We start from the raw sequence: 12,392 nt of genomic DNA on the forward strand, positions 1-12,392 counted from the left end.
CTTCATCTTTAAATTTGAAGACTCATTATTCACACTCTATAACTATTATTTTATATATTTAAGTTAAGAAATAATAATTTAAGTATCAAATTAAATTATTAATTAATATATAGTTAGTGTAATTATAAAATATGAAAAAAAAAATTAAAAATATTATTATTAATAAAATAAAATAATATTATATTATTATTTTATTAAATCTAATAATTAATCTAATATAAAAATATGGATAGAGAAATTTTTAATTTATAAAAAATATATACTTTTTATTAAATTTTAAAATAAAAATAATAAATACAATACTAATACCCTTAGGCTAGCTTTTGGAATGGAATGGAGTGATAATTCTCAGAACCTATGGTGTCTAAACCCTAAACAGAGTCGCACTCTTTCTTTCCCTTTCAATTACTCCATCCTGTTGCTGACTTGCGAGAATGTGAGAAACCCTCTACGTACTGACTAGTCTGCAGAGGGACAATAGGGACAGCGAAAGGGAAGCGATAGTGTTTGAATGGATCGATGCAGAGAGCTTGATTCGTACAAAAGAGCAGCAACACGCTTACAACCTCCACAGGTGCTATAAAAATCATTTGCTCTCCTTTTCATATCCAATCCATCTTTTTTCTTTTTTAAAGTCTCCCTCCCCCCCTTGCCCTGTGGGTAGCGTGTAGCTGTAGAAACTAACAACAAAGTCCTAGTTCTTCGACTGTTCGGATGCAAAGTAAGAACGTAAGAAAGAACAGAACATACACAGGGCATTATGTGCCTCGGAAAAGAGCGAGGCTCGGATCAGCTCCTACCCCCCTCTCTCTATAATTCCGTGTTTTGGTTTTCAATCCCGAGACCCCAAAGTGGCAAAAAGAAAATAGAAAGGAAAGCAAACTAGAATTTTGTTCACTTTTTTTTTTTTTTTCCTCAAGAAAGATGGGGGGAAAATAAAGATAGAAATAGGGTTTGTTTGTTAGATACTACATGGGTTTGAGTGTATGGGGTTGGCTGTGAACAGTGGAAAAGTATGCCGTTCCATAAAGAGTCGGACCATACCCTTCGCCTTTCATCTTTTACCAAACAGATCGCCCCCATAAAGTATCTAGGTCTATCCACTCAATGGCCTCTTCTTCTCACAAATCCAACCAAGATTACAAGCTAAAAGCAGGAGAAGATGAAGGAGGAGACTGGCTTGAGCTCGGGTTAGGCTTAGGCTTTGGAACAGGTTGCAGGAAAGTGGAAGCTGAGCAAAGATCAAACCCAGTTTCAGGCCATCTAACATCAGCAGCAGCATCTTCTTCTTCTTCACTACCCTTGCAAACCAACCAGCAGATAGGGTTAGGATTAGGGTTAGAGTTACGGTCTGGTTTAGGTTTAGGGTTTGAAAACGAGGGTGTCAGGCATGTGGGTTTACTGGCGCCGTCTATTAGTAATTATCAGGACTTGGTGTGGCCAGATCATTGTTATCATTATAATCAGTACTATGATAACGATGAGGATCATTATAATGGTGTAGTGCAGCCATCATGGCCATGGCACTCGGATCCAGCTGGTGCCCTACTTGGCCTGCATGACTTGCAAATGCCGGTTCCCAATGATTCTCATAATTACTTCACCAGAAGACCCCATTCTGGCTTGTGGTTTTCCCTCCGCTCCTCAACTAACCGGTGAGTGAGCACGTTTTTCCTCATACCCATCATTAGCACCAGTATAATAAGTCTTCTTTTATTCCACCCCTACCCGGCCTCTTTTTCTTGTTTTCTCGTGACTTTCTTTCCAGTGAGGTGGTGGGTCTCTCTCTCTCTCTCTCTCTCTTTCCTCTTCAAACACTCTAATTTGTTGAGTATAGATTAGCATCATGTACATGTGCCGATTAATATATATATCCTCGATCGGGTTATCGGAACCCACTCTTCATATCTTCTTATCATCTTTCTCTTCATTTTCTTTCATTTCATCATGTTACTCTCTGATCTGGCATACAGTACAGACATGCATACCTACCTACTTCGGGGTAGGTTTAAGATGTCTTGAACTGAACATACACTCTTCAGTTATGGTTTATTAATTAACTCTTTTGATTCTGTTGTTTTTCGAAAATATATGGTGTGTTAGTACTCTCTGTCAGCATTGAAAATTGCAAACACAAAAATAAAAGAGTTAAAAACAAGGTTTTTCTTTTTCTAAATACGGCAGAGTTTAGAAAAATTAATTAAGTACTTTAATGATTCTGCCGCTAGCTGCATGCTGTGTCTCACTCGCGCTCGCTCTCTCTCTCTCTCTCTCTCTCTCTCAATATTTGCTTTGGTTTTGGTAATTGGCTTGTGTTTTATCTGTTGTCATGAGCAGGGATGGGGAAGCGTTGCCTCAAATACCAAAGGCGTATATTAGAGTGAAGTAAGTGGTGCACGTTAGAATCATACATGATCATATCAACGTCACGTTTTTTCTTCTTACCTAATGATGGTGTTCAGTGCAATGAGTGGAAAATAAAAGCTGACGTTACTTTTCGTTTTTGGTTTTTCCTGGCAACCTTCTTTTTTCTGGTTTGAATGGAAGGGACGAGAACGTGACGGTTTTCATGGTTAAAAAGTACCTGGTTACAAAGCTTGGTCTCTCCAACGAGGCGGAGGTAACTTCTCTCTCTCTCTCTCTCGCCGATTGTATTCGTCATATTTCTAATAATGACTAAGATAATGAAAGCAAAGCATGCATGAAAGTGATTGTTGTTTTAGTGAGTTGACAAGCTAGTGCTCTCATTACGTGGGTCTGGCCTGTAGAGTGAATGCTACCTGTCTTTGTAGACGGTGCAGGCCCTGGCCATATATCCCCATGCAAATCTACCCTTTTTTTTTTTTTTTTAATGGAAAGTTAAGGGTTTTGACGAATGAATGGGCAGTGTGAACTTATATATATAGTCCTGGCGTGGCCACGGTGTCCCCTGACATGCTTCTCAGGTCGATTCACTGTTTACACATGAGCATTTGGCCGTCATTTGGTTAGTAGCTAGGCAGCCAGTTCATACTCACTCAAACACATGAGCACACAAACAGTACCCACACAGGGGCCTGATCTGCTCTTAATGGTTCATATCTTAGCTTCATCTTACTTAAAGAGAAGCGGTGATTTCAGTCTCTTGGTTTTCTGAAAATGTATGGAAAGCTACAACTAGTTCAGCAGTTGTAAGACGCATGTTTTCAGGTTTTTGGCCAGGGTTTCTGAGAGTTCAGCATGCGGCTTGCAAATATGGAGACTAAGCTGACCTTAAATAATTAATTTACTAATGAAAAGATCAGGATTCGGAATCCTATATAATTAGATCCTTTTAACTAAGTTCTTTTGCCTCCGATTTCAGATTATTTTATTTTATTAGAGGTGTGTCATTCATATGTTTGAAGTTGCCTTTTTATATATCTTTTGTCTGTGGAGTAGAAGAATCCTATATATCGTTTGAAGCTCACCCAATACGTACAACTTTTTTAATTACTTTTAAGCAAATATTATTGCCCAATGGCCAATTAAGGCATACATACTAATTATAATTACTGATTGGAGAAGATTAATTGACTCTATGATCGACTTTATTTCATAAATATTGCTTATAATTAATGTATATCTAGGCCCAGAAGTACTCGTTGATCCACCATATGCCTTTACATGGTCGAATCCCTTGGCTAGCTTTTATGAAAGAGAACGGTTACAGACACAAAAACATGCCACAAAGTAAACTCACAAACTGATCGATGTGGTTTCATGAAATCCATTAGATTTACTTTATAATAAAAATAATTTTACAATCTGACGTACTATATCAAAATCACTTAAGTTTGTGAGTTTACTTTTGTATAATATCCCTTTATATTTAAAGTATTTTCCTTTACCAAATGTTTTCAGGCAATATTTACAGTATTAATTATCTGGTATTTTGCTTATAATTTTGGTCTTTTAGGTGGATTGATGCTATAAATCTGTTGAATAGAATCCTTAATTGCATAAGTTGATCACGAAAAGGTGAGAAAAGGGAAATTAAAGAACATGAGTAGTACTGGTGTTTCCTAGGATACCGTAAATCACGACTATCAAAATATATGATGAATTAGCATTCATGTGATCAGCCGAAATCTGAAAAAAAAGAAAAACTTTTCATGATTTCAGTTGCAATATGTTAGAAAAGGAATGAGTTGATTGATCACACCTCATGATCACTTCTGTCTCTTTGTTCATCCAATGATTCCAACGGCATAAATGAAGTCAGCCAGCCTTCATGCCTGCATAACATGACCCACTACCTCTCTTATATATTCTGCTATTTCATTAATTTCATGCTGTAAGTGACCGTAGTACGGCGCCTCTATATATATGAACATGTTAAGACTGTATGTTCAGAGAGTAGTGATAAACACACAACACTTTGTACCACACTTTTCACAACACATGTTATAAAATAAGGGTATTTTTGTAAAGTGATGTTAGTTTTATAAGGTATTTTACAAAAATATCCCTCCTTTTAAAACATTGTTGTAGAAAGTGTTGTAAAAAGTGTTGTGTGTTTATCATTTTTCATGTTCAGATCATCAGTGAAGCAAATTTCATAAAAAGAAATGCACATATTAGACGAGCATGATGCATGCAGGTCCAATCTAAATCATGTTTTATCAAGACAGGATTAAAGTGAGAAAATTATAGAATGCAATTAATTAATTGGTATTGAAGTGTACCTTAAAACCTGTTGAAAATTGTGGCCACTTGAATTGGAAACATGCAGTACTTAGCTAGCTACAATTATTCCTAATATTAGTACTCATTCATGCATGCTTATTCATTTGTGTATTAATATATATATATATATATATCTGTTGTCATTGCTTGGTACTGATATGGAATTATTTATAACTGCAGATTGATATATCCTGCATGGGGCAGAATTTGTTGCATACACAAACCTTGAAAGAAGTAAGGGATGCAGTTTGGGTTCCTAGACTGTTAGAATCTGTAAATTCAACAATATTGTCACTTGAGGACTACTCCCTTGACATGTCTTCAAAACATTTGATGTCTTTACATTATGAAAGAAGATCATATTAATGAACTGATCATCATCAGCTGCTTAATTAGCTAGCTAGCTAGGTTCCTTGCATGCATGCATGCCTGCCTGCCTTTGTTAATGTTCGATCCTGTCGCTTGATCATGATCAATATCAGTAGTTAATGATCATATCTAGTATTCATGTACATATACCTATGTTTTATTCAGCAATTAATCATGTATGTTTAATTTGGATTCAGCCCTTAAATTGTATCGTACGTACGTTTTCTTTACATTACAATTGATCGAGGATCAGATGATCAAGGGTTAATTAAATTCTGAACAGGCTCTTGTCTAAATTAATGGCTTCATGTTCTGATCATCTTATTGAATTAAATGATTAGACTGGCCTCATATATATATATTGCAAATATTATGGATGCCACTGATGAATCCGCTGCTGCACAGACCAACACCACAACAAAAGTCATGCGGTTCCACCGAAGTCAAGGACTCTAAAGTTGGAATTATATATTGCCAAGGAATTTATTCCTTGATTCTTGCTATATATTTATTTTCTATATAAATGACTTTTCTTTCTTGTACAAGTATTTACTCTATTAATATACAAGAGGTACACGCATTGTGTGTGATTGAAAATTCATCCAAGCACTCTGTTGCTGTTTTATGGTACCAAAGCAATAGACTTACGTCAAAATTTTTTTTTTTTTCCATGGCATCCTCAACCTCTTCGGTTCCCAACTTATTCACTTCTTCCATCTCCACAAACACCACCTTTGTTGCCAATAATGTCAACCCTATCCCTATGAACATTCAGAACTTGGTGACAATTAAACTTACTGAGATAATTGGAAGGAGTAGGTTGTACCTTACTTGCATGGTTAGCAACTATGTGGCTATGTAGATGGAAGAATCCTTTGTCCTCCGGCGTTGATCCAAGGGACATCTTCAAGTGATACTTCTCCAAGTCTCATCTCAAATTTGACATTTGAACAATGGTTTTAGCGTAACTAGGCTCTTCTTAGTCTTTTGATGTCTTCATTTTCAGAAAGCATCATAACCAATCTGGTTAGTCTAACAAATTCTTGCAACATATGGAAAGCCCTCGAACGCATGTTTGCTACAAATTGTCAACTTTGAGTTGTGCAAACAAGACTCAAACTCTCCACCATGAAGAAAGGTAATCTCTCCATTTTTTATTATTTTCAGAAGGTCAAATAGTTTGCAGATACTCTAGCTGTTGTTGGAGAGACTTTCAAAGAAACATAAATTGTTTCCTATTTGTTGGCTGGCTTGGATTCTTCAGTTGTCACTTCCGTATCCACTAGAGAGGATCCCATTTCTCTTGAAGAAGTCTTTGGACATTTATTGGCCTATGAACTTCGACTTGAACAACACTCTTTAGTTGAACTCTCTGTTGGCTCAGTCAACATGGCCACTCACAATGATAACAATACTGGACATGGTAAAAGTTCTGGCTTTCAAAATTGTTAAGGAAATAGAAGTCGTGGCCTTGGAAGAGGCTACAACAACTATGGTCAATCAAGACCAGCCTGTCAAGTGTGCGGCAAAACTGGTCATGTTGCTATCTCTTGCTATCATCGTTTTGATCGTGCATATCAAGGTCAAATGCAAGCTTTTCTTACCACTCCACCAGCTCATTCAGACCAAAATTGGTACCAGGATTCTGGATCCATAAACCACATTACCCATAATTTTCAGAAGCTAAATATTCAAGCTTAGCTCTACACAGGCACATATCAAATCCAAGTAGGCGATGGCACATGTTTGGAGATTGTTTACATTGGGAAATCTCATCTAAAATTGATAAACTCTACTTTTCTTTTGAACAATGTCTTACATGTTCCTGGGATTAAGAAGAACTTAGTTTCTGTTTAACAATTTATTGGTGATAACAATATTTTTTTGAGTTTCATCGTAATTATTTTTCGAAGGACGAGCGCATAAGGAAGGAACTTAAGTGAGGCAGGACTCAAAATAGGCTTTACCAATTTCCATTTTCACATTCCCAGCCACCTACTCACAATCCTTGACTTGTTAATGGGCTCCTCTGCCAGTTTGGCATGCAAGGCTTGGCCATCTTGCATATTGCACTGTTCATCACATTGTTTCAAAATTTGGTCTTCTTGTGTATGACAATAATGCTCCTGCTGTCTGCGATGCATGTTAACAAAGCGAAAGCCATCATCTTCCGTTTAATTCGTCTATTTTTCAGTCTAATGGTCATTTACATTTAATATTTTTCAATGTTTGGGGTCTATCTCCTGTAATGTCAACTCTTGGGAATAAATATTATGTCTCATTTATGGATCATTTCAGCAAATACGTTTGGTTATTTCCTATTATTGCCAAATCTGATATTCTATCCACCTTCAAATCATTTCAAGTGCATGTTGAGAGATTTTTTAATCGTAAAATAAAATCCGTTCAAATCGATTGGGGTGGAGAACTTTGAAATTTGCATAAATATTTTCAAGATATTGGTATTCATCATTGTATATCCCGTCCACATACTTCCCCTCAAAATGGCACCATAGAGAGAGAAATTATCGTCATATTGTGGAAACTAATCTTGCTATCATCGCTCATGCCTCTGTGCCCACTTGTTATTGGGACCACGTTTTCACAACTCGTTGTGTTTCAAATAAATTGTTTTCCTACATCTCCCTTATATACGGTTTCTCCATTTGAAAAATTATACCATCAATCCCCTGATTTTTTGCAACTTCATGTCTTTGGGAGCACCTGCTGGCCATATCTACGTCCACTTAATACGTACAAATTTGATTATCGATCAAATTAATGTGTATTTCTTAGATTCAGTCCTCATTATCGTGGCTTTAAATGCTTAGACCCCAGTTTTGGAAAAATTACCCTATCACAACATGTGGTATTTTTTGAAAATCATTTTCCCTTTAAATATCCACAATAGTCGGCCTCTCCAAAATGATCACATCCTCAATCGTCCTCCATGCTGCCACGATTCTTGCCAAACTTCACTCCTGAAAATTCATCTCCCATCGTGGTTGTTTCTCATGCTTCTGCAAATCACTTTCCCACTTCACGTCAACTTTCCATTGCCAGTCCTTTGGTGCCCCACATCTCTCCCTCCTCCACCGACAAACAATCTCAATCATACCATGCCCTATGATTCCGTGTACAACTCTACTTCCCATTCCAAGTCTCATTCCATATTAAATCCACCTACTTCGAGATCCTCTCCAAACTCGGGAATAATTTCCTTTTCATCTGATTATGCTCTGAATTCGGCTCCTTCTTTATCTTCCACTGCACCAAAAACATTTCTCTCATTTCCAGCTGGTTCCCACTCTCCTAGCATATTCGACCATGCCTCTTCTTCGGGTCATTTACCTTCTGCTCCAACTCAGCACCTTCCTCCTGTTCTTACACATTAGATGGTCACACGATCACAACATAACATTGTTCAACCAAAGAAAATCCAATATGATATGGTGAGATATCTAATTCCTAAGACATTTCTTACTACTCATGTCTCTATTGTAGAGCCTACTTGCTTTTCAAAAGCTGTTAAGCACGCCGGTTGGAGAGACACTCTAGGCTAGAACTTTAATGCTCTTATGAAAAATGGCACATAGACTCTTGCTCCATATGACTCTAGCTCGAATATTCTTGGTAACAAATGGTGTACCGAGTTAAGAAGAAATCTGACGACACTCCAGAACATCTTAAAGCTCGTCTTGTTGCCAAACGCTATTATCAACAGGAAGACCTTGATTATGATGAAATGTTTAGTCCAGTTATCAACCGACAACTATTCGTTTGATTCTTAGTTATGCCATTTTAAAAGGTTGGTATATTCATAAGATTGATGAGCAAAATGCATTTTTGAACATGTACATCACATAAGAGGTCTACATGTTTCAACCCCAAGATTATGTTCATCCTCAACTGCCGACTCATGTTTGTAAATTAAATAAGGCATTATGTGGACTTAAGCAAGCTCATCGGGTGCGGTATTCTCACCTATGTGACAAAATTCTTGCACTTGGCTACCATAACTCTCAGACAGACACATCTCTTTTTATTTATCATGCTTCGAATGCCACTCTCATTATCATTGTGTATATATGTGGATGATATTCTCATCACTGGCTCCATAACTCAGGTTGTTTCTTGGGTTATTGAATCTCTTGGTCGTGAGTTCATCGTAAAGAAAATGGGCAATTTGCATTATTTTTTAGGTGTTGAGGCCACACCCATTCAGGATAGGCTCTTCTTGTCCCAAAGAGGTTACATTTTGAAGCTTCTCTCTGGCACACATATGTTGGAAGCCAAACCTATTATTTCACCAATGTCAACCTCCGCTCTATTATCTCTCTAACTGGTTCTGCATGTTTGGACTCCTCTCTCTATCTGAATAGTTCATTCTCGGTGAATAATGTATGTCAATTTATGCATAATCCCACTGAGGTCCATTGGACAGCAGTTAAGCGTATTTTATGCTACCTCAAATAGACCATGAATTTTGTTCTCCTCCTTCGGTGTAGTTCATCCTTTCAGCTTTCTGTATATTCAAATGCTGATTGAGCCAGTTGTCCTGACTATCGAAAGTCCATTAGTGGTTATTGTGGTCCTAATCTTATTTCTTGGAGTTCTAAGAAGTAACCTTTGGTTACCCATTCAAGCATTGAAGTTGAATATCGTGCCGTCGCACATGAGGCTGCCGAGGTCATATGGTTGCAATCTTTACTTCGAGAACTTGGGATTTTTCTTGCTCATAATCCAATTTTATACTGTGATAATATTGATGCCACTTATTTAACTAGCAATCCGGTCTTCCATGCTCGCACTAGGCACGTTGAGATCGACTATTATTTCGTTCGTGAGAAGGTTCACCAACATGCTCTTGATGTACATTTCTTATCCACTGTAGACAAAATTGCTGATCTGCTTACGAAGCCACTAGTTTCCACGTGTTTTTCCTTTTTGAGGTCCAAGCTCAATGTTGTTGCACCACCCATTAGCTTGACGTGAGCTATTATGAATATTATGGATGTCACTGATGAATCCACTACTGCACAGACCAACACCACAAGTCATGCGGTTCCACCAAAGTCAGTGACTCTAAAGTTGGAACCATATATTGCTAAGGAATTTACTCCTTGATTCTTGCTGTATATTTATTTTCTATATAAATGACTTTCCTTTTTTGTACAAGTACTTACTCTATTAATATATAAGAGGTACACGTATTGTGTGTGATTGAGAAAATTCATCCAAGCACTTTGTTGCTATTTTAATATATATATATATACACACGACATTAGTTATACTTACTATTTAATATATATATATAGGAACTTGATCCCCCCAAAAAAAGGGTACCTGTAGTCGAACTCTAATTCTGGAAATCCGTCGTGGCCCTTTTACCAAGTCTACCAAATAGAAGATGATAGATGGCCGACTATTGTTGCGTTGCACAAGAGGGTGCTATCTCACTTCGTTGACTTTTGTGAATGGTACTAATCCTCGCCTCGACCTTTGTTCATTCAAAATGTATACCGTTCTCATGTTTTATGTATCTCATCTCAACAATACTATCTGGATGCTGTTTTAGTATGCCTGGCTTTCCCATACATTAATTAATACAAACATATGGTTCAGTCGTTGAGTTGTGATGGTCGCATCTCCCATTCGAAGCGGGAACAGAAAGAGACATCAAGTTCGGATAGTCAGCGAATCCCTATCATCCATTCTGAATCCCGAGTCTGCTGCAAGTGAAAGACCCAGTGGGTCCTTGCTTAACGAGTTCTAGCTTACGCCTTGAAAACTTAATATATGTATTGTATGCATAGTGCATCACAAAGGCGTTAGCCAATTTGGCCATGTGTGAATGGTCTTTGGGTCAGTGTTCATCAACTAGACCAGCGCGGATACTTAAAAAGATAAGATCGAGTTGCTTACCCTTTATACGCTCTAAAAACCAGTTAAACTATGCTGGAATAGTTGGACAAATAGCTCATTGTCGATTCCCATGGGCTGTAGAGTTCCGACATACATTTTGATATCGGCCCGTACCATGTTAATACAAGACCCGAGTAGGTGGGTTGAGGTCCTACGAGGTACCCACTACTCGGAGTACCCTCCCAAAAGGAAAAATATGTATTTGTCAGGTTCGGTTCTTATTAGTTGGGTTGGGCAAGTTTGACCAGAACTGTTATGCTTACACACAAGACCGTCGACAAATAAAATGTACCCCCACCCATGCAATAGGCGAACGTTTCGTGTGGTTTGGGGGGCACTTGAGTTAGGTGGCCGGCTACGTCTTGACCCCTATCCAATTTTTTACAAAGGCTAATAGGCCAAACCAACCTAGGGGAGGCAAAGCAACCACACTTCAGCTAAAAGACCATTAGTCAGTTTGTGGATCGCGATCTCATGCACTAATCCCTACATGTGCCTGAACGCGAATAGGAATTAAAAGTCCTCAAATGTGATTAGACCAAATGGGAATGGTCGAAGTTGAGCATCTTGCAAAAAAATTGAGAAATAGGTAACGAAAAGAGGATAGTTTTGTTATACTTAGAAAGTGGAATGCACACACATACACAACATTATTTGTACTTACTAATTTCATGATCAGTAAGATTAGTTTTATTGCAGCAAAGCAAAGTCCAGCTTAAAGCTCTTATAACTTATCCATCACGTACGTGTTTTGAAGATTCATTTGAAAAATTATAACTTGACAATTTTTATTCATATACATCTAATATTTTTCAACCCCTAGGTAGCTCGGATCTAGCTTGCTCAAGTACTACTGCCAACTAAACATCAAGTAGTCAGTAGGCTAGCCGAATGACAAGGATCATAATGGTAGTAATTGCATGACGTTACGATTTTGGTTTAAATGCGAATGAGATGTGTTGAGATGGTGAATAGTGTAAGATTATTTGTAAATAATAATAAAATAATTTGAATAAAATATTTTATTAGAAAAGAAGAGAATAAATTGAATAAAATATTATTATAATATAATTTTTGTTTGAAATTTGAAAAAGTTAAACTATTTTTTGAGTTTTATTTGAAAGTTTGGGGAAGTTGTAATAATTAAGTAAGAGTAATGCTATATGTATTTATAATTTTATTTATACTTCTACTTACAAGACTCATTTTATTAGTTTTCTTTTAAAATGCAAAATTTGAGTTTCAAATTAATTGATTTTCAGCATATCAATAATTGACATGTGGAGAAGTAAGTTTTTTGTAAGTACATTTAGCATTTTTTAATTAAGTAATGATTAGATGTAAAAGTTAAAAATTTGAAATTGAAAAGTGTTTATATTTGTAATGTTTAT

At 37.0% G+C, this 12,392-nt stretch overlaps 1 protein-coding gene across 3 annotated transcripts; it reads left to right on the forward strand.

Annotated features, from left to right (window-relative positions):
• Positions 1-353: 353 nt before the first annotated feature.
• Positions 354-5,344, forward strand: LOC108982202. 3 transcript variants are annotated; one of them, XR_001994672.2, is made up of 4 exons: positions 354-574; positions 2,338-2,385; positions 2,548-2,620; positions 4,888-5,344. XR_001994672.2 is itself a non-coding variant. In XM_018953511.2 (4 exons), the coding sequence occupies exons 1-4, from the start codon at positions 1,108-1,110 to the stop codon at positions 5,071-5,073; spliced, it is 855 nt and encodes a 284-aa protein (XP_018809056.1). In that variant the 5' UTR covers positions 588-1,107; the 3' UTR covers positions 5,074-5,344. The 3 variants fall into 3 exon arrangements, 1 of the variants encoding a protein (XP_018809056.1); XM_018953511.2 differs by lacking the exon at positions 354-574 and adding an exon at positions 588-1,655; XR_001994673.2 differs by lacking the exon at positions 354-574 and adding an exon at positions 592-2,002.
• The last annotated feature ends 7,048 nt before the right edge of the window (positions 5,345-12,392 follow it).

The sequence above is a fragment of the Juglans regia genome, chromosome 6, assembly GCF_001411555.2.
Source record: "Juglans regia cultivar Chandler chromosome 6, Walnut 2.0, whole genome shotgun sequence".
Classification (NCBI taxonomy): Eukaryota; Viridiplantae; Streptophyta; class Magnoliopsida; order Fagales; family Juglandaceae; genus Juglans; species Juglans regia.